Raw genomic sequence first — 25,368 nt, 5'->3', positions numbered from 1 at the left:
AATATTGTGTGAAATGAAGGTTTTGACGCAGAAGTTTTCGTTTTTATTTTTCTGTGTTATATTTTTATGCATAAAAATGTCCTAAATCATCACAAAAATACCTGAGGTTTGGTTAACAAGAAACAAAAATGAGGGTCATTGTTAAAAACCACACGTTTTATACGTAAAAGTTAAAAAATCGCACATACTTCATTATTTGGTTAATGAACACACAATAGTTAATAATTTTTATGCTTTTATCAATGTTATAGAAAATACGGATTTAACATACTTAACATGATTTATAACTTAAAAGTTATAACACACTTAAAATTACTATGGATTTTTCGCCTAATAAAATTAAATATCCAAATTGTTATGATTAATTAATTAAAAACATAGTATTATAATGAAGTTACTATATAATGATTATATGTATATTGTATACCTAATACATATAAATATCATTGTTATTAAAAAAAAATGGTATAACACAGGAATGTAGATATACCTAACAATTGATTAATAGAACTAAAAAGGAAAGCAAGTATATTATCAAAAAACTGTTTTCATAAAATATGTGTACAATAATTTAAAATTCATTATTTTACCACTGTTAAAAATCAGACATCTTTATTTCATATGTTATGTACCATCGTCCATCAATCTTTTAAATATACTTGCTTCGTCATATTTATCAAAAGTTGTTGGTATAAAACAAAGACATAACTTTATTGAATTTGTCGTTAAATCTTGTTTTAAGTTTGGGCAAGTCGATAGTAGGTAAAAAAAATAGTTGTTGTACATCACTCTATAGCATAAGTTATGTCGATATTAGATCGTTCTGTTTGACGACGGTATAAAAAAAGGAACCTATTCTTATTTTTCACCAACTAGAGCTGCCATATCAAAAGTATTATAATTTATTTTTCAAACTCATCTAGAGAATAGTCTCAAATATTTTCGATAATTCAATTAATTTTAAATGTATGAAAAAGCTTTGGACAACTCTAACTTTTAACTTTATAATATTAAGCTAAAAAAAATGTGGTTAAAAAAATGATCCAAGTATGCAACTTCTAAATATATTAAAAATACAAACATCCAGAGACTTAAGCCCCTTCTTTTTACCAGCCCGATAGGTTTAATCAGATAAACTAATCTTACCAACTTCTGAAAATAAATCTTCATATAATATAAATACTATCACAGTTCGATTTAAAAATGTAATAGATTCAGCTACATGATAATATAATATTGATAATCTTAAGTAGTCAACCAAGTTATATGATTATTTTCATTAAACTGCATTATATTATGAAAAAAGAACGCATGTATATATTTATATATAATCGTAAACACTGCATTTATTATAGTGTAAACATATTATGTAAATATTATACATAAAAAAAATATACTATAATTAAAGTACAAAATGTAATTGTATTTGTATTACATAATATAACAAGCAATTAAATCTCTAAATTTGTAGAGGGACGCGTAAAATATGGTAAGATACCATGTTTAGGTACGCATACAGAAAATAATACAATAATACATACTTAACATAATCATTGGCATGATTTAACGGACGGCACAGAAAGAAAGATGAAGAGGCAGAGATGGTCGCTGCGCGATTAAACAAAATAGTTATACTACATACTAACCTAAGATTAAATTTTTTTTTTTAATGATCATTCATAAAAATGAAAAATGTACAAATAATATTATTTATTTCGTAAGAATGTAGATCGAAGTGGTGGGCTAAAATAAGTGAGAGACTTGATACATCGCAGGTAATTATAGGCAATAGCATAGCGAAGGAGGTATATTTGAGAGGCGACTAAAAAGTTTTTTTCAAGTGAGCGTCATACATTTGTGTATTATCGGTTGTGGGTTGTTGTAAACTGCAGCTGATACGTCTTAAAGCTATAATGTTTAGCAATTTCAAGTGGCGATATCGGATAAAAAAAATATGATCGCTTCTGACAATTTTTGAGTTCACTACGCTATTGCCTAGGTATTGGGATTTAACAAAATCGCCGGTATTAGAATTTACTATAGTTATTCATTATTGCTTGTCATCAGTGTAGTCGTAAGAACTAGCAACCTGTTGCTGTTGTTGATGGTGCTGACCGTATTCTGGTTCCGCGGCCACTTGTTGCACGTACTTATACGACGGCACGGCTATGTACTTGTACTGGACAGCCGGCTGTTCGTATTCTTGCTGCTGAAATTGCTGTTGCAACTGTTGCTGCTGTTCCTGTTCTTGCTTGAACGAATTTTGTTCGTATTTGAGCGCATACTTCAACGAGTTGGTCGGTTCTTCCGCAGCTTCTGGTTCGGTGGTCACCGCCGGTGGTTGTACGTACTTGTATGTGGGCGACGCAGCCAGGTATTTGTAGCCCGATGTGGATGGCTCTTCGAATTTACCAGATTGCTGTAAGGCGACGGCCGATGGCAGTGATATATACTTGTACGCCACTTGCGGTTGAGTCAAATACTCTTGCTATATCAAAAAAAAAATAATATAAACATTAAAAATTTTAAAATTTTAAAGAAGTTTACAAATGTACAGAGTTATCCGAATTTTCATTGCGAGGATAAATAACTTAAATTTACACAAGTCATCATAATATTGCAGTCATATCCTACATGTGCGTTAAAATTATTATTTTATGGAATGTATATTTTTTGAATTTTAGGTTTCATCGGAAAATTTAATAATAATTATGTAGTTAAGCATCTAATATTTATATGTTGTTATAGCATATATATTTTTAAATGGAAATTATTTTCGTAAAGAATGTTATTATATTATTATTAAGCTACTAATTTAAATATTTAAAAAGATTATTCTTAATTTAAAAATATGTTAAATTATATTTTTAGATTCAGAATGGAAATAAATATATATATATTGATTTTACAATGACAAAAATGTTTTTTTTTATACATGTAAAAGATTTATGAATTATTCAAATATTTCATTGATGTGTCTTATACATTTTTTATAATTTTACCCATCCTCACCACTCCACAAAAGTTTGATTAATGAATAAAAGTAGTGATTAATGTATATTTTTATTTTTAAATTATGATTGCTATTACAATTACGTGATTATTATTTATTGTACCACAATCTGTACATTGTTTATGGGTTCGAAAACATTGGCATTCGTCATAAAATATTACTCTGTAATTGGTTATTTCTCTTTACCATACACAATTTAATATAACATAATGTAAGTTTAAATAAAAATTATAATAAGTCACAGTAAGTACTACTATTATAATATTTATAACTGTGACTCAATAATTGGAACAATAAAATTATTATTTGTAGTGATGAATGCAATGCATATTAATCTGTAAATCAAAATGCATTTAATAATACATTCGTATTATTAGGAATATATTATGTAAGTAATTTAATGTATAATAATAAAAAAATAATAAAAAATTGTAAATTTATATTATTAATAATTATTATTATTGTTATTATACAATAAGTAATAACATTTATCTAATAGAAATAGAGATTAACACTTTGGCGTCTTATTTTGGATTCAAAGCAATGTGCGATTGATTTTACAATGGTATGTATATCTATATGTGTATTTGTGTACATCCAAACATTTTGTTACAGAAAATAATACTTTGGTCTTTAGGTTAGAATTGTTTCTACTCTCTTGTAGCTCTAAGGAGGATTAAATTGAAAATTGACAGTTATTTTCAAAGATAGAAAAAGAAAATAGAAATTTTTATGTAAAATCGATTTAATTTCTTATAGTGTAATTCAAAAACAAACAACCATAAGACATTTTCATTAAATAGTCATATTAGTAAACTAGTAAATATTAGTATAATTTTCGAAATAAATTAACGCTTTTTGTACATTTTATATAAATACTTGAAATGTTCAGTTTTTTTAGTTTTTCTACGATTTATGTACGAATATATGATACAGTTTTAATTTATAAGTAATGTAAAAACCTTGAAAATGTTATACAAGGTTCCTTATAATTTTGAAATGAGTCAACATTTTACATAACCAAAACGCTTTTAATTGCATTTAATTTAATGTGCTGGTTATTATTAGAACCAAATTGAGCTATAGTTAAACAGTCGACAAGTTTCAAAAAAAAAAAAAAAAAAACTAACTTTATATTATATTATAAATGTTATTAATATATACGAAATTTAAAAAGAATTTTATTGATACATTTTGTACGTAATCATTCACGTAACTGGTTCATACGAGACCATAGCATAAATTATAAATGATAAAGAGAGGTGTGTATTGGGAAGTCATTAGCAAAAGAAATAATTGCTCGTTGACAACAATAAAATTGAATCGAATTGAACACACAATAACAATATACAGTATACACATATACGTTTGTCATTGTCACAATATTATGATAATACGGTATATTTTATAATTGTCCCACCGTGTTTGACACAATTGAAAGGTTTTTCAAATTATAACAATCAACTAGTCAAGTTTCTACATTTATTTTAAATTTAAAAACATCATCCATATTAGGTTAGGTTATTTACATTGATAGAAGTGCAGAATTAGTGTACAATATGTTTAATTTATAAATTTAAATATTTTTAAAATAAAATACTATAATCTTTTATCTCAAATTTTGAAATAAAATGAGAGATAATTTTATTTTTGAGTCAAAATTATTTTATAGTATAAAAAAAGTTAACACTAACAATGTGAATAAATAATGATAATCAAATAAATAATTTGTGAAAATCAAACTCCAAACAATTCAAATGAACATATTGAATGAGGAGGGGGAAAACCGTATAAAATAATAGTGTAGACTGTAGATACATAATATAGGTGCATGCAATATTCGAGTAGTGAGAACAAACCAACCACGTTCACCCATTTTTTCTTCAATAATGCAGCTATTCAAATTCTTATGTTTGAAATTTTTAAATAAAATTTGAATGTGTAGTTTCTCAGATAATAAAATGTTTATTCTAAAGATTATAATTTTTTACAATGTACCTACTGTTTTTCAAAAATATAAAATAGATGTAATATTGAAACTAGTATTTATTATATCTGGATCATTTTTACATAATATTTATAAATTTGTAATAATTGCCAATTGGCTAATATAATCACTAAAATTTTCAAATTATTATAGTTTTCATATCTTTCTTCTAACCTTATTAATTATGATCATGGACCTGTCAAATAATTCAAAAACAACTGGTTCAAATTTAAATTTTGATACGTCAACATTTTCAGAAAAATTTTCCAATAACTAATTTAAAGCAAAAAAAATAATGGTCTCTTTTGAATAACAGAAGTTTGTTTCACCTAGAACACATTAAATAGTATGAAAAATCTCGGCATATAGTTTAAAAATATATTTAAAAATTCTAAAAAACAGAATTTGAATAAATGTATTATTGAAGGACAGAATTAGGGAAAGAATTCTGGAAAAATCATCCAGTATATAGAAACCATGGGTGCAACGTCAAATACGAGAGGACTTTAACGCCCTCGGAAATATTGTTTGAGCTAATTTCTTCGTTACCTACTGTTGTACCCATATAAGTACTCACTCATTGAATACCTATAAATGTGTATATATAACCGCTCAACACATTAGCACCACGAATAATATTTAGGTCTAACTATGTACGCGGTTGATCGTATTTATAATAGGTAAATATTATAATAATACATAATAATATTAGTCGGTACTCTCGCGTCGGCGTGGCGTGCACATAATATAGGTATACAATATACGATCGAGTTCGATTACCGAACCTCCGAGACTATATACATATATATATATATATATGTATGCGGGAGAACCTCACGGGCGTTTGTCGAACTTGGAAAGTGAACGAGTTGAATAAAAAAAAAAAAAAAAAACAATCGTAATGCGGTGGCGGGTTTAACGACTTCGCGTCTCCTCGCGCCGTTAAACTTATGCAACTCGCAGGAGAAAGGCGTCCATTTCGTGCGCTAGAATATACACAATATATATATGTGTGTATGTTTGTTTGTTTGTATGTATGGGTGTAATGGGTGTAATATTATATAGGTATCTGCGTGCGGCAGATATACACACACACACGTATAGCAATATATATATTATACTTCCTACTTCGTATAAACACATATGCCGACGGCGTTCCGCGGCCGTATACGGAGAGGACATAATTATATATATATATATGTGTGTGTGTGTATCTTATGCGCATTACAAAACCATCACGCTTATGATATTATGCATACGTAAAATAATGATATTTTTATTATGTTATATTATATCATGTGCAGAGAATTTTAATATTTTCATACTACCGTCTCCATTGTCTAATATAAATAAATTATTCGTACTCGTGCGTCTCGAGTATCGTACGCAAAGTCCCGTACGTAATAATTATTTATAATACGCACACAATATAATATACGATTATCACAATAATCCGAATAACGATTTGATTCGAGCCCACGAACGGGTTAGGTTTCTTTATAAAATAGCATAACGGCGTGCGCCTCTGCAGTCATCATCGTCTCGTCGAAATAACGATGATCGCGTTTTTGAATATATTGTATTTTTCTAACTTCGTTATAATTTTGTACGTCACGGGTAGTCACTCACTTTGTACGGCGTCGCGTATTTTGTGGGCGCTGCCTGCGGGTGTTGCACTTTGACGTGCGTCGTCGATATGGTAGCGTACGACGTGGCTGGCGGTGGTCCGTGATGGTGTTCGTGGAGGTGCCCGTCGTAGTGGTCGTCGTCCTCTTGGTAGACAGGAGAGGCGGACGACGATTGCGCGCACAGGGAGTACACGGCCAAAAATACCTGTGGATCGCAAAACGCAGGCGTTATAACTATACGTAATTATAATATTGATATACCGTACTCGGCCGACTTGTACTACAACGACGACCGACCACGGTAATTCATAATAAGTCGGGTTGATTGGATAACGATTAGTAGATCGAGTTTTAGTGGACAGGTGGTAAAGTCGGTTGGGTTATTATTGTAATATAGCGATGTGTAATATTATGTATCCTATATACGTGGTGAAACACGAAGTTTGGTACACACGATTGGAAATCATTGCTGTAACGAAACTATATTTTTTGTGTAACAGCTAGTGTGATATAATTACGTAGGTACCTATATTAAGTGGGTACCTATACCTACTTTCGGTACCTACGCAAGCTTAGCTACGATAATAATAACTCGATTAGAATTTGTTTGAAAGCGATCTACTTAGCACTGGTAAAAACATGAGTTGTGACAGATTCCAAAGTATTGCGTCCAAGCGCGTATTAAATTATTGGTTTTAGACGCTGCGATACGCGTTGTTGTCGATATTATATTACATTCATCGACCAGATTTAACCTCAGTCGATTAGTTAACGCAAATAGACTCAATGCATGTTCGGGACGCTGTCAATTATCCAATTAACGATTGTTGATATTTCCGAAATGCTATACCCCAGTTTAACTCGTTTGTCGGTAGTCATGTTTAACGACTGAAATATTTTAAGTTATTGACACGCTAATAGAAACGGTATTATAAGAGTATATGCTCATTCATACGCAGTTTAGTGGTAACAGACAACTATTACGACAATAATCCTTTTAAATATTTCCACTTTATATCAACGTATAGTTAGGTATGTACTTGTGACAAAATAAATAATTATTTTGTGATGATATTAAAAAATCGAGTGAGTAACTCAAGTGAATTTTAATATATTATACCACTTGTATTACTTTGCTTGGATTAAAATTAATCTATCTTTTTATCATTTTTCATTTGGTTTTTCTTATGTAAACACAAACAACTTAAAGCAGAATTAAGTTTTAACGAATGCTTAATAGCCGAAGTAAATCTAATATCGTTAAGATTGGTACTCATAATTATGTGCTTTTATAAAAATATTTTCAGAATTAAAATAGTAAGTCAAGATTGCAAATATTAAAAGTAATCATCGTAATTATTGTGTTCATAAATATTTTATTTTAAGATTTGTATTCGATTTTTGTAAACTAAAACTAAATTCATATGCTAGTCGCTCTATAGCAATCTAAAGGGGTTGAAATAATAAACTATAATTATTGCCCTTTGAATTTTGAACCTCGATAAATCGATTAAAATAATTTCTATTGAAAACGGTCTTGTCGTTCAGAAATTACACGACCACAACGGGCGCACAGAAGAGTTGTAAATAAAAAAAAATACATTGTATCAATTAATATTCGAATGATAGTTGCGTTTGAACAGCAACGGTAGTGGATCAGTGTACACCCAATATAGTTACAACCGGAGATTACTCTTAATACTAACTAATACTACTTCTATTTATAATAATGACTATCGGTAAACCGTACAAGACCCACCACTGGTCAGTCGATGATTGCGTCCGCAGGATTAAAAAAAAAAGTCAATAAATCCTATACTACTCGCTGTTTTATATATTATATCGTTTGGCCTGCAATCCGTACTCACCAAGTGTCTTGTACCGACCATGGTTATGGTCGCGGAGGAGTCTATATACGTGTGTATGTGTATGTCGCTGGTGGTCAGCGAACGTCGTCACAGTCTTCTGGAGCGCAGTGCTTCGGTCGCGATGTCGGCGGAGACGAGAAACGACACGATCCGTACGGGTTTGGTGCAGTGTGTTAGCGATACGGTCGGGTTATAAGTGCGCCGGTGAGAGGTGAAGTTTTGACGCCGGAACAGCGTCGGCCCGAGGTTTTTATATGGACCACGGCGGTCGGTACTTCCCCCGGTTTGCCGTTGCCGCTTTGCAGCCTCCGCGGTTACATCACGGCGGTGCGATAACTTCGGGATGCACGACCGCCAACGGTATAGGTACACACGACGCCACCGCCGCCGCCCGCCGGACCCGGCAGCGATATACGTTTCCTTCCACACGAATAATGGTGCACATAATCGTGAACTTGAGGAGCGGACGTCGCCATCCGCTGATCCGTTTCACCTGACCGGCTGGCGACCTAGAACTGCTCTGTTACGTAATATAATCGAGTCTTGGTGAACCCATCGGTTTTCGTCATCGTCGTTATTATCATCATTATCGTCGTCATCGTCATCGTTTTTTATACTCGACCTGCCGCCGCACACACACGCACAATAGATGTTACGAGATGATATTATTATCATAATAATTTTACAAAACGAGATTACTGTTTAGATGGTACGTATAATATACGATGCGGAGCTATCTTTCTCGACAGTTATATTATTTATTATTATCATGATACGGTGTTCGTTATCCAACGATATATTATATTGTAGTGTACTGCGTATAGCTTTTCCCGTGATCTCTTGCACTTCAGATGGATCATGGATACTATAAACATTACAGTAAAAGAAAGTTATAGTATGGGTACCTGGTATTCTGATTTTTTGGTATAAGACCCGTTCAAAACAAATAATTAAAATATGCAAATTCAATATGTTTGGATACATTTTTGGGAACCTATTTTGAATAAATAATATTTCATTGCATTTTCATCGTAATAATCGAACTCTCCATCATAATAAATAAAATAAAATAAAATACTTTAAACTAACAATGGCCAACATTTTATTATTCCCTGAGTATATAATTATTCCCTACTCATTATAGTACAATATATAAACATTTTTAATTACCGATTAGTTTATAATAATTGATAATATATTTTATGTATCCACGTATAATATAAAGGAAGGTGGTAGATAGTCGGTACTTATAAATTAATAAATATAAATTTCTTTTTATTAATTAGATAAATCTATTAGACGTAATGCATTTCGAGGTTATGCAGGGCACATGTCTGTTAAACGAACACGCTTGAGTGAGAATCATACCTAAACGTCCTTAGAATGTGTTCTTCGTAATGATACTAATAATACCAATAATTTTCAAATCGGTTGAGTTGCTATCAACTCGGTACAGTAACTCTGTATTTCGGTTCCATTATCGACACCTAAGTCAGACTAAATGCATAGATCATGTGTTACCTACATAATATCAGTGGATTGACGTATGTATTATATTAATTGTTCAATAGTTATGTACCAGACATCATATCATACTGAAAATTATGAGATTGTTTAATAAATATTTTCGTCGGGTTTCCCAAATCTATTCAATGTCCATATTATGTAAATAGTAAATATAAAACAATCTAATTTCAAAACCTCTGATTAGCGAACATGAACAACTCTGGATAACATACATAATTTCAACGACCAAGAATAGGAAAAGCGATAGCAAAATTTTAATACATTTAATGTAAATTGTATAAATATAGTGAATGCCAAAATAATTGACTAGTAAAATAAATACATTTGAAATACGTGCTAGTAAAAATAATGAAAATATAATTTCATCAACAATTAAAATTAACCAGGCCTAATCATAGATATAGAAAAAAGATATTATTATAAATATATATATTATTTTCATTCTTACCTAACTTAACTCATGTGAGTTACATAAAATACGATTGGAATATTTAGATATAATAACAACAAATAATAATTGCTTTTTTCAACCTATCTCCGTTCAGAGTGGTTCTTCGATTTAAATGTATAATCTTCATTTTGAAATAACTAAATACCTCAACACATCATCCCGCACCAAAATGGATGAAATGAAACGAATATTTTTAAACATCTTGTTGCTGTATCTTATCCAAATCCAACTAATTTTTTTCTCATAATATTTTAATAAGTATTAAAAAAAAAATTGATTGAGCAGCTAATACCTTTGAGTATATACTATATGCACATTATACACTATGAAGAGATAAATTATATAATATTTAATATTGTATTACATAGGTAAGCGTATAATAAGTACGTTATGTATAATAAAATAAAATACAAATGATATATAAAAAAAAAAATGATAAATAATAATAATAACAATATAGCAATTCATATTGTTTCAACTGATAATAATGAGATAACAACAGAGCATAGTCGCACGTGTAACGTGGTTGTTAACTTTGAAATATTCAAATAATCAAAATCAATTATCAAATTTAATTATAATTTGTAGTTATCACTTTTCATTAAGTACACAAATTTTCAATAATAAATAATTAATATGGTTTGTCTTAGTAGTTACTACTTATTACTTTTTGAGTGGAATAAAAGAATATTATATTAATAATATTTTTGATTTTTGTGTAAATATACTTAACATATATTATAATATACGAAATATAATAAAACTTTAAATTACAACTAATTTTAGTTTGTAAATGTTAGTTACTGTTTCTTTTTACTATGGATCGACCTTCGAAGCAAAAAGCTTTTATTGACAAGTTTTCTATATTCAGTATTATGTTTAATGCATAGTTTAGCATTTAGATGTACCTATCATTATTCATCAATAATCTGCAATAGTTTTGATCTTGCTATACTTTGGTAGTTTTACTTAACAATTTTATAAGCACCATACGATTTTTGTAAAATACTATATTATACACATATTGTACAAATAAAATAAAAACGGTATTTTTACATCACTGAATATATATTATATATACGCAACGCTAAAAAGTATATTACGTATTTAGTATTTACTGTAGTGAAGGACATAGAAAATATGATAGTATAGTTTATATCAGATTTATTGTTTATGTTTTCATTTAAGTTCATAAATACCTGTGAGACGACATTTTGTAATAAACTTCTAATACCGAAAAATACATAATATTATGGAACACGTGCCTATATTATAGTCATTGCCTGTATTAGTTTATCGATGAGTTGATTTATTTCAAGTGGAAAGTGTAATCCGATTTATTAAGATCTGTAACCATTTATTTATAATATGTAAAACCACATTGAAATCATATGAATAGTTCCTGTTATATTTTTCAACCTACTTTCGAATTCTATTCCATATTGTATAATACACAATAAACTAATGTAACATCGCTTCCATATGGATAAACTATTATACACCTAAATGTTCAAATACGTCATCGATAATAAAACTATCTTGTTTTAGATGATTAAATCTAACTGGTGAATGAGAAAAGTACTAATAATATTGTTGACCTTCGATTGTAATCGATTTATAATCATATCAGAATTCGTATACTGTAGTAACAATTTATTTTGTTACTATAAAAAACGTATGTGAAAAAAATTATATAACGATTTAAAAACAAACATAATTATTTAACTTTTATTTAGAATTTTATGCTTGAATATCTTATAGATTTTATTACCAGAAAGTTATAAGATATATAAAATACACGTTATTATTATAAGATCGGTCCCGGTTTAAATAATATTAAAATTATTATTATCTAATAATATATTCATTGTTAAAATAATATTTATGTTAGTTGTATGATAAAAAATAGTTTTCACGTATAAATTATAAAATATGCCTATAGTAAAATATAAATACATCTTTTTATTACATAATATAAATAACCATATTCATATCTTTCATATTTATGATTTAAATTTAGTTGAATACGATTATTTTTAGATTCTGGCCAAAGCTAGGAATGCAAGTGGTTTTATATTAACAGCAGAAATAATACTCCAAAAGTTGCATGCGACATGGATTTTATTTACTATACATTGGTAATCTAGGCAGGTAATATTCAAGTACAGGATTATAACAGAAATATTTTTTGTACTTAAAAACAATAACATGTATACATACATCAAATTATACACTTATTTTATATTAAATATGAAATTTAAAATTTATTCAATTCTTGACATTGTTTAGTATGATTTATACGATATATTGCTATAATAATTTGCATATTTTATGATGAATTGTTTAGTGTTTTCATGATTCCTTTGAAGTATATTTCCCAAATGATGTTATTTGTCATAGTGTCTTGCCAGCTACTCCATTGTCACTAAAACGATTATCCGTACACCTATTATACTTAAATTAATTTATTATGCTTATACATTATCAATCACTATTAAACTAGTATTACGTTATAATATATTGTTCCTAAGTGTTGACAGTGTTGACATCTTACAACTATGTACATACATACACACAATGCGTCATCATTGGCTTTTTGCCATAATGAACATTGAACAGCGACATTAATTGTTATTTTATCTATGTACAATTAAACTCAATTCTTCAGTTAACTGAAAAATATATGCCAATATTTACAATTTAAAATACGTAGTGTATAACTTTTGTATTTATTTTTTACATTAATAATAATAATCAGAGTAACTAATAGACAATGGGTACGTAAAATATATCAAGATGTATACCTGTAGGTTTAATAATTGTATGACGTTATAGCTTATAAACTTAATGTTAATAATTTTAAACCTTATAGATTTAATAACTTTAAATAAATGAAAATATATTTTATTCAATTAAATGTTTGGTATAAATTAAGACTTTTAAGACGTTTCAAAAAAAAGTAGTTAAATAATATAAATAGGTACCAATACCTATATAATATTAATAATATATTATACAATATTATTTTTATAATTTATTAAGAATCTTTATAGATTTTTTATAGTTGTTTTAATATATTGGGCCAACAAGCACATGAATAACTGTGCCATTTAGTTTAATATTTAATGGTTTAAACAGATGTTGCTTATGATATATAATATGTTTACAATCTTCAAAAAGAAATGTATACATTTTCGTATGTTTTAAAAATTTATTTTGAAATAACACATTTAGTATGAATTATATTTTTATTTATACATACATATTATTTTTATTTCTGATAATCTAACAAGACAAATTTTCTAAAATTTTGTACCTAAATCTTTTGAATTTTAAAAACTATAATTTAGCTGCTAGCTTATAATATATTTTCACCAATTAACTGCCCGATACCTATTTAAAAAAGAGCAATAGTTACGGTGTATTTTATTAACAAAAAATTATTTATCATAATAAACTCAAGCCTTGTAGAATATTATCGGATTTTATAAAAAAAGTACTTATTTTTACAATACACGTGAAACTTCGATTTGGTATAAAATAATTTATAAAAAAAAATTTTTTAAATTGTCTTTTTTGTAAACATATTATAAAGTTCTGAGTTAAAATGTTAAATAAAGAAGTTTGATGTGGGCTGTAGAATACTTTTCTCTCTATTAATAAAAACATTTAAAATTAATAACTATTAACTAGTAAAATATAGCCACTACCGGAGTGGATTCGTTGTAAAACGCTATGACAACTACGCAACTATACTCAGTAGTAAATATTATGTAGTCAAAATATTTTAGTGAATTCTGAGTAGTGCGCACTATCCTCGCAAAGCGACTGTGTTATTATTATGCATTGCGTCATATTATGCACAATCCAAAACATAGTTGAATGCCATTGTCTAAGCTGCTAGTCGTAATATCAATTGATTCTGCTCCATTAGGATACCAGTTCCTCCTTTTCTTACGCACGCATAATATTATTATTCATAATATATTATTATTATAAACGTGTGATATATCATAATCACATTATTATATTTTCGTGTGTTAAATGCGAACATATAATACCTAAATATTATTCAAACGGGTCATCGGGCCTGTGAAGTAAGCAAAACGAACACTTTAAACCCAACCGTTGGTTTCATCAATGATTTTAACTTGCGTTGGCAAACACCGAAAAACTATTATCACGACACAGTTATTTGTGGACAAAACACAAATCTGAATTTTCGGGTAAGATAATAATAATATCATGTGCGCAGTCTTCTGACCCGTAGACAGTCGAGTTCGAAGAAAGCAATAATTTATTTGTCGTGCGCGCCAATGTTCAGTCACAATAACGGCGAGTGTCACGTTTTGAACTCATTCAGTTACCACACTGTTAGGTCAATATAATAATGAAACAGGATCACGTAAAATTTGCCCTCAACCGTTAAACGATCACGAATATCTATTTCCGATGGCGGAATAGTTGCGCAGGTGCCTTTAGTTTAGGGAGAGCGCTTGATAAACTGTTCCCCTCTTCAGAGAAAAAAAAACTTAACAAAAAAGCCAGATTCTGGAATCGTATTTTTTTCTCTCAATATTGTTTAATTTTAATTCATTGATTCATTAGACGTGGCATAAGCTAAACCATCTATACAATGATGCAGTAATATAACAAAATAAAATAATTTTTTACCATCTCTATATTCTACTTATTACGATGGGTTTCGTATTTAAAGTAATAAATAATAATTATTATTCGTGGCTTTTATTTTACTTGAACTTTATAATATATTAATGAAATATGAATCATTCTATTTTAACGTTTTATTATCCTTTTATAATATATTACATAGAATGTATAAATTATATATTATAATATATACTATATACCCAGGGTGTCCAAACTTTTTTGTTCACGGTCTACTAAAAATATGCTCTACCTTCGAAAATTGACTTTGAAATATTATACAGATAAAACTTATCGACAATTTGTTCACTACAACCTCGAATTTATACATGATATTACATATAATATAATCTTTAACGTGTAATTTAGGGTTTCAAATTTTTTTAACACACTGTATAATAATAATAGTATGTGTTTTAATTTTAAAAATAGATTTTTATTAGGGATGGGCGGGAGTAATGAAAAAACAGTGTTGTTGACACTTTCTAAAACACATTGTAAGTAGATTATTTTATGTGAACAAGAATGTTTTCTACTAAATAAGTTTCTATGTGTTGAGTTATTTTTATGATTTTTATTTACTATTTTATGACTACCTATTTTGGAACTGGTATCTAATTTTTGAGGGCCTACACAATTTTCCATTGATTTTTATAGCAATATGATTTCTCGTCAATTCAATTATTTTTTTGATGACACACAAGGCATAATATAAACAATATAAAAACTTAATAAACTATCCTATCCTCCTACAATACAACATTTATAATTTCACCACATCTCACTAAACAGTAAACACACTAGCTTATCCCTTCTTTATAATATTCTCTTCGTCTAATTATATATTAAATGTCCCTCTCTGACGTCTTATACAAATCGGTACTGAAGACCATTTTAAATTATACTAATTAATCTAATTCATCAATTGGGTTTTTACCACTTTAATTACTTACGGTTACTTATTTTGCTAAATACTTTATTTGTTATTATTTTATTTTATTTTCAAATGTATACCTCTATAGATAAATGATAACATATATATTATTATTTGTGGGCCTTGGCCTGTTTTGTATTAAAAATAAAATTAAAATTAAAATAAATATATTGCCAAAATTGTTTGTACCGAAACATCTACCGTCCAAACTATAAGATTTTAGACTGCACTTTTAATGATAATGCACGTATTATATAAACGATTGTTACAGTATACCTAATATTTTTTTTGTGTTTCTATGGAATACTTTTAATAAGAGGATAGCAAATGCATACATTGATTTAAAAACCTAACTTTCAATAACAATACATCATTTTGTTTTGTTATAATAAAATCTAATTGCTTTTAAAATTACACTTTATAGTATATGTATACTTATATATTACTATATTATTGTATACTTGTATATTAATCATGTTTCAATAGTATCTTCAATATATTTCATAATATTATATTGAAATCATAATTTTTTTTTTGTTTTAAATAAATCGATTTTAATACGAATTATTTTTTAATATTTACTTAACTATATTTTTAGATTTAAATTAAATATGATCAAGTATTTATACGTGTGTTTTTAAAATGTAAAATAAAAGAATAGTAATATGAGTAATAATCAAGACCAAAGTAGTATTGTTAAAATGTTACAGCACGCTTAAAACTAAGATTATAGTGCCAATAACTACTTGCATTTTTTACCGGAAAGATTTTATACTTTTTTTTAAAAAGAATTTAAATACCAGTTCAAAGAATTTGGCAGCTGCTTGAGCTACAATATTATAATGCTATCTATTAATATATGTGTCTCTAATTTAAATTATCGAAATAATAAAACGTCAATGTTGTTAGAGAAAAAATAATGAATACATTTAAAATTATTCATTCATTTTATAATATTTACTATAAAGTGAATAATAGGGAATTTCCAAATTTTTTAATAACAATTAATGTTGTAATGTGTAAAAAATTTTTATAAACATATTACAATTTATATATTGTTTTATCTAAGTATATCCTTTTGTGCATAATTCGAATAATTAAAACAGTTACGATTGTATTTTTATAATAATTGGCACAACACATAATCTTACACAATCCATATTTCCATTCTATGAATATAATATGTGATACTTAAATATTTATGACCTAAATATTTAACTCATGTGAGTACTGAAAGAGATTATTTAAATTATGTAATTTCTCGGCTTTTTATAGTTATTTTATGTAATAATAGATTTACCCTATTTGAAAGTTGAAATAATCTTCACAATAGCCAAATATATTATGTATAATATCATAATAGTATTGTTAAATTAGTATAATAATATGATAGTATACCTAATTGTATTTATAATATGTAAAAGTGTGTACCAGACGATGTTCTTACTCAAGGCACTGATTTTCTCATGCGTTATTTTTATTTTTTTTATCATAAACTATAGTAATAGTTATACTATACTCTATAAGACAGAATATTAATTATTTGTATCTTTTGACGTATTTCGTCAAACATTCAACAGATAAATTATTAACTGTACACTTTTTAGTAATTAAAGTTGATAATTGTTATTTATAGTGAATAGTGCAATATACATTTCGTGGGTATTCATTGTCAGCTAGATGCACAACAAAAACATAGACTATATATTATTTTATAATATCTTAGTTCAATATTTGTTTTATCAAATGTTAAAAAAATATATATTTGGAAAACATTAATATGAAATTATAGTCAAAATTTTAAAAAAATCATTTTTTTTTTTTCATAAAATATAACGAGTATTTAGAAACTAAAATTTAACTATATTGATAACCTACTAACTAGCTATTACTAAAAATATTATTATTATTATGTTTACGAATTATTAGTTATATATATATACATACATATTGGTATTATGTATAACACATTAACCATACCATATCAAAATTAATATAGCTACGTAGTTGCGTGATTATGGAATTGTTCACCTTATTTAGCTTGTTATTTTATATTCTGGTCGGAGCAACGCTAAGTAGGTACCGATTTTACAATTGATTAGTGCATTAATACTAGAAGAAATGCTTCAATATATAATTTTTGATTATTGCAAGCAAATTATAAGCAGATATTGATAGCAACATGGATCTAGTTTGTCAAATTTCTAGGAGTTTTCAAAATAATCGAAAAAATAAAAAGTTACGGCAATATTAGAAAAATCACGCAAAATTAGTATTCAATCAGATGAGTGTTTTTATAGTTGAAATTAAAAATAAATAACCTTATTAACTTGAAATTTTACCGAATAAATTAAAATATTTATAAATACATTTTTTAGACATAAAATATTTCCCAAATTATTTGGCTAATTATAGTTTAATTTTTCTCAATTTATGTATGGTAATTTTTTTTTTTTTTGTAAGTTAAAATTAAGTCAGTCAAACCATTTAAGTGTAATATCCAGTACTTCATGCAGTTCCAAAAACCTGAATAAAATTCAAGGTTATCCATCCGCGTTACCTTAAATCGTAATCACACTGAATACGATTTAATATAATAATAATAAATAATATTATAAAATGTAAGCTGTATAAGATGTTTTTAGCAAAAAATAAGTTCAATTCTCCGTGTAAGTAGATAATAGAAAAATAAATTTCTCATAGAAATATAGCAATATAAATAAATTGTAAAACATCCTTAAAAATAGAGGTTGAAAATGTTGACATATCGTTTTCGCTTAGAATAGTTTTTGTATGCAATGGGGTGTATCGTAATCAAAATGTAATTTAACACACCCATTACAGTGATTTACTTAATGATGTAGTAACCTCGAAAATCGAAACCTAATATATACCAAAGTATTTTTTTATTTTTCATTCATATGTACATGAATACAATACAAATATGTAATTAAAATAAATTTACAATTTACAGCTCTAAACGCCAAGTCGTCAAAGTGAAATTAAGATTAATTAAAATAGAATAAATTAATTTTCTAATGTCCATAATAATAGTAGGTATAAGCGTGTATAATGTATAAACAAGTTGATTTATTGAATCATTTCTATTTGTGATTACGGATTTTTAAATATGGTTAGATATTGTGAACAGCGTTGGTTATGGTGCAATTCGATTTGCTTCTGGAATATAATATAGGTACCTATACGTTGTAGATTTATATAAGACCAACAATTATTTCGAATACGTATAGCAACACGATCCATGTATTAACGGTAAGTATTAATTATAATATATGCAACGTTTGAAAATTATTGCTGTGTTTTACGAGTACATAATAATAATTGTACCAATATATTCGAAACAAACCTTTATGCTTGTAAATAATAATTAGTGAACAAAATAATGAATTGGCAACATTTTTACACATTATATGTTTTAAGGTATTATATTTTTTATAATATATTTGTAATTTTATCGAAGTATTTTCAAAACAAATGATATTATAATCAAACGTGTTTGTTTAGTGGTCTGGTTTTTTAATTCTCGGGCGTTACGTGTTTTATTTAATTACATCGGTCAATATCAATATACATAAGTATAATACTATATTTGAATCGAAATTATCCGGTTTAAAAATTACAAAAATATTGCTAACTAGTATTACAGTTTTATGGAACTCAGATCAATATAATATGCTTTTAGGTTAAAGCAATATAGATTTAGCTGTTTTTTTTTTCATAGCCAAGTATAATTACATACACTTCAAACGGTTATAAGTGTGTCCCATTATTTTCTAACGTTCAACGACTCAATGGACTTGTAAACAAGTGAACAGCGCTGAGACTACATATGTTTTTAATCATTAAAAGTTTCGTTAGATATTGCATTAAAAAAAAACCTGTTTATAACTTACGTAGAAATTTAATTATCCCGATTTTTATACTTTTAATATTATCATCAATAGCAAATGTTACATTTTTTTCGCCAATGTATTCGACATCAATCGTAGTAGACATGTATTTCAAAACTGATGTAATAATTTTATGGTTGAGCAATATTAATTTAAGTTGTGTATGTCTCACACATATAAATACGTATACGATAAATTACACTTTTTATGTAGGTACCCCACAATCAAATTAACTGTAAATGTATTAAATAAGTATAATAAGTATAATATGTCTATAAGTGTATACTCATTATTTCCAGGAACTATATACGAGACCTTACACGACAATATACACTTTGTACATTTATAATATAATGGCAATCAATTTTAACATTATTTAAAATACAAACATTTTTGTGGTGTTCTTATGAGTTATACCATATAAGTTTAAAGTTTTACACAGGGTTATACCATTGAACTGTAAATATGGAACGTGCATTGAAAAAAGTCCCCTTATCAGAAGTCACAATTTTAATTAAATTAGCAATATTTTCATTGGACTCGTATCAATAAAAATAAAACTTTTAATAATAATGAATTTATTTATTATTTTTAGCAATGAAGAACAATAAAGATGGAATCAATATACGTCGCTGTCTAATAGAAAGACAAGCTGTCAGTCTTTAGTGCGTTTGATGATAACATATACAATTCAGTAGTTTGTACCTACTTAAGATTAACTAAAAATAATGAAATATATTGAATTTATCTACTTATAAAAATAAATATTATATTTTAGCTTCAAAATGTTGAGTGAAAAATAAATTTAGCATAAAACAATAATGAACACACTGCCGTTAAGTATATTTTAGGTACTACCTACTTTGAATAGGCATTGAAAAACATCCACCATGGATATGTTTAATTTTAAAAAATAAATAAATAAATTATGTATGAAAAAAAGTATTTGAGCGGTAGAAAAGATTTAATCAAAATAAATTTCTAAAAATAGTTCTGGTAACTTATATATTTTCTAATATAAATAAATAAATTGTTAATAAGATTTGAATTTTGAACTTCAAACGCTTATCAAAAACATATATGTATATGTGCATATGTATATTTTTTTAGTTGCTGTAAAAATAGCTTGTGAGGAATCTTATATTAAATATACAAATCTTAGATACTAAAATCGATAATTTTACAAAAACTATAGAAAATATGTACCTATAGGTACAGTTTTTGACGAGTTTGATGAAAAATTTCTTTTTCTTATAAATTAAATATTATTAATATTTTTAATATTGCTAAAAGATCAAACTAGTCCAAAAATGTTGACAGAAAAATGAAAAATTCCATCTAAATTAATTGAAAATAAAGTAGAAAGTTTCAAATGTATGTAAATAGTTCAAAAAAATCCAATTTATTTTGAAAATTATTAAGCTTAAAATAAATTAATTTGAGAATTTGGTAAAAATATTAAAACTGTATTGATATTGCTTTCAGAATTATAACTAAAATCAAAATTAATTTAATTGAATAGTGGAAATAGTGGTTCAATTAAAATTCATATTTACCGTGTTTTGTAATAGTTTATCCCAATTTTTAATAAAAGTAAGTATGAAACTACTATGAATTTTTGTAATTTAAACCAAATCTAAATCTATATAATGTACCAACTATGTCAAAATATCTACCAGAATTTCCATAGATGTCGAATAGGTACCGACTTAAAAAACATGATTACAAACACACACATACAACAAAAACATCCATATAATTGTCATTCACTACACTCAGAATCTAAAATATATAACAAACAAATATAGAATTATAATTAGTTAAAACTATAATTTAGGTTTAAGAACATAATTTTTTGAAGCATCAGTATTCCGGGAGCAAAAATATCAACTATTTTTCACAGATAATAACAGTGCTGTAGTGTTATGCGTTAATAACTTTTGGCTTCGTTTCAGGAACAGTAAAATATAAAATGAAAATGGCGTGTGAACGAAAATATATTGGAAATGTTAATAGAGTTATTTGCAATAATTTAAAACAGTATTGACAGTAGGTATAGGTTTTTTTTTAATACAAATAGATGTTTTGTCATATCTTTTAAAAATTTAAGTGCAATTATAACAAATAAATTTCGCCCAAAATAACACAAGAAATTAAAAAACACAAATGAATAATACACTATTTTAAATTATTAAAATATTATTTATACATCTTTTAAAAGATGATTCAGATCAAAAAGTTTTTAACAAACTTAATAGTAATATTATGTAATAATTTAAATATCTAACAAACATAATATAGGTAATTTACGTAATTTACGTAATTCTTTTTATTATAAATAAATGAAAATGAAATTTTTCACATTTACATTATATATATATATGTATTATGTACCTATTTATTTATTATCATCCTAATAATAATCTTATTGCCAGTATATAACAATCAATGCGTATTAATACAATTGCAGTATGCTTTATTTCTGTAAACAATTAATTATTATTAATGAAGAAAAATACTAATGCAATTAAAAATCAGATAATTCACACTATTGCTGTATAACAGGGCTTAGTTGTATACCTGACAAACTCGCCATGAATAAAATAAAAAATGAATAATCATACATAATATAGCCAATTAATTTCTTGTTCCATTTTTAAATCCTCAACAAAATATTCTATTAATTTGCCTCTATTAAAAAATTTAAAACGTTAAAAATTATTATGATGTAAAAAAGTTAAAATTAATATATTTTTTGAAATTGGTACATTGTTTTTTAATCACTTCAAAATATGTAAAAATAAAATTGTTCAAAACGTTAATATTTTTCGAATCAGTAAAATTCATTAATAAAAGAATCACTCACGGATTTTTATTTTAAGTTGATTTACTTAATATATTATTTAAAAACAGTAAAAAAAGACACTATTATCATACAGCTTTTATACATACTGGTACAGACTCTATAAACCATATCATAGTTTTTACTAATTATAAAGAAGTTATAGTCAACAAATATTATATAATGATAGATGTACTACAACATAACACACAAATTATACATGTATATGATTATTAATTTTGTAGTGGGTTTGACAGGTTGTATTGGTTGTTTTATTTTACTGCAATAAAAATAATTAATAATCAATAAATTATCATTTACTATAGTATCTATATTTATTTGCATTTTGAAATTGACCTTGGCCTTATAAGTGTCATATTTAAAGACGTATTTCAACTCATTTTACTATTATTATTTTTAATATAATACGCACCGATTTATAAAACCGATTTCGTATTGCATCGCACTATTCGTTCTAATATTGCATAACAATGTATTATTTATTATTGTTTACACATGAAACTACTATATACGACAAATTCTCTCATTAATTTGTCTACAGAAAAAACTATTATTATTTATTTCATTTCGCTGTAGATTACAACCATGATTTTTCTATAGTTTACTTTTACTTACGAAATTCCAGCACGACGTATAAGGTATAAATATAATAACAATGATGATGATAATAATAATAACATGTATTAAAGAATCAATAATAAAACGATTTAAAAAAGGTTAATGTGATCATTCAAAATAATAGTTTCAGCTTATTATCGAATGATTCAATTGAGATAAATGTGTTCCATGTTCACATAACCTCACCTAACCTAACCTAACCTTTAGTTAGAAGCCGAAATTTCTTCAGTTGACCACTTGAATCACGATTTTTTCCTCCGTAAGACATAAGCAACACAAATTTATTATTATCATATAAATTCACAAGGTTAATCTTAAAAGAAAAAATGTCTCAATAGTCAAGTGAAAGGTCATTATTTAAGATCGTTAAAAAAATGTATTTTAAGTTAGTAATAAAAAAAGAAGGAATTTTAATATTGAGGAATCATTTACACGTTATTTGAAATATATTTATAAATATTTAAAAATACTGGATTGGCAATCGAATACTTAATAAATAACAGTAATATACTAAAAGATATTATGACAATTTATAATTGATTTAAACGTTATAAAAACAATATTATTAAGCTTTTAAACTCGTCAAAAGATAATTAATAACTTCGTACTCTAGTACTATCGGTACTATATGTGTGGGTCTGCATAGCTCACTACACATCACTATGAAAAGATAACTACGAAAATTACGTTTCTAAATTATTATTATTATTATGAGGTATTGCAGAAAACTACAGAACGGAATTTACATATTATTTTACTACAATATATATATTTTTAAGTAAAACCTACCTTTTCTATTGTAAATTATTTAACGGGTAGGTAATTATTCTCAAAATTTAGGCGTATCAAAATCAAATTAGCTGTTTTTGAGTTATTTAACTTTGTTACCTAACTATAAGAATCAGGTGAATGAACATTTTAGTAATCAAGACATCATTTTATCAACATTTATAATTTTTAAAAGTCCAGTCCAAATTTATTAAACATTAGGTCTGGTATTTTATCTATATTTTTTTAGAAATCTATAAAACTATTTTTAAGAAATATTATCAATAATATTTTAAATAATTAATAAACTTCTAGTTTAAATTTTGAATTAGCTGATGTGTATCAAAATTAAAAAAATAATCTATCCACTAAATAATTTACTGTAAAAAAGGCGTTCTCATGTGGAAAGTAAAAGTTAGTATCATAATGCATCACTCTTCGAGTAATACAAAAAATCTCAAGCATTAAAAAATAAGGTCCTTAAATATATTTAGAAATTTATTATTAAAGGAAAAAATAGGTTTGAGTATGTTTGATGAATCACCCTGTATATATTATGTACACTTACTATACGTAGATACGTAGACGTTTAATGCTGATGACGACATATTTTCAAAATGTGAGTATAATATGTTGTCAGCCAGTCAGCCTCCTTTTCAACTATCCAGATACGAATGTTTGTATGTTCGTTATTGATGATGACTGTTTGAAGTAGGTAGATTCAATTAGGGATATTAATACATCATATTGTGTGTACAATGTTGCGTCTATTCATGAGTAATTTGAATTTTTTTATTGTTAATTTTTATTTCTTAGAATCTTTTATTTGTATTGTAGGTACATAATATTGAAGTTTTATTTAAATAACAAAATAAGTCGGTACTTAATAGAAAACTACGTTTATGTTGAATTTGTCTGGTGGATAAACTAATGAAATGGAGTATTATGATATTATAATAATTATAATCAATATTTAAATATGTATATATAAATACCCCAATATTCTATTAAAGGCAATTTAAGTTAAAATTAAATTTAAATTTAAATATATTTCATTTTAGTGTTTAATATTAGTACATTTTTTATCAGCCAAATGATGTACCTAATAAGTAATAACTATATTACGTATTTA

General features: G+C 26.6%; 1 protein-coding gene and 1 long non-coding RNA gene across 2 annotated transcripts; both read right to left on the bottom strand.

The window, feature by feature from the left end:
* Positions 1-1,318: 1,318 nt before the first annotated feature.
* On the bottom strand, positions 1,319-8,741 carry LOC114126309 (vacuolar protein-sorting-associated protein 36-like). Its single transcript, XM_027990227.2, has 3 exons — positions 8,497-8,741; positions 6,630-6,833; positions 1,319-2,488 (listed from the first exon to the last, which is right to left on the bottom strand). Exons 1-3 carry the CDS (start codon positions 8,515-8,517, stop codon positions 2,051-2,053), a joined length of 663 nt encoding a protein of 220 aa, XP_027846028.2. The 5' UTR covers positions 8,518-8,741; the 3' UTR covers positions 1,319-2,050.
* A 3,866-nt stretch (positions 8,742-12,607) lies between these two features.
* On the bottom strand, positions 12,608-25,081 carry LOC126550156 (uncharacterized). The gene is made up of 3 exons (XR_007604200.1): positions 24,805-25,081; positions 12,984-13,146; positions 12,608-12,920 (listed from the first exon to the last, which is right to left on the bottom strand). It is a non-coding gene; the product is annotated as an uncharacterized LOC126550156 (long non-coding RNA).
* Positions 25,082-25,368: the final 287 nt, after the last annotated feature.

The sequence above is a fragment of the Aphis gossypii genome, chromosome 2 (genome assembly GCF_020184175.1).
Source record: "Aphis gossypii isolate Hap1 chromosome 2, ASM2018417v2, whole genome shotgun sequence".
Classification (NCBI taxonomy): domain Eukaryota; kingdom Metazoa; phylum Arthropoda; class Insecta; order Hemiptera; family Aphididae; genus Aphis; species Aphis gossypii.
The sequence above is the reverse complement of the archived record's forward strand: the minus strand, read 5'-3'. Positions and strand labels throughout refer to the sequence as shown.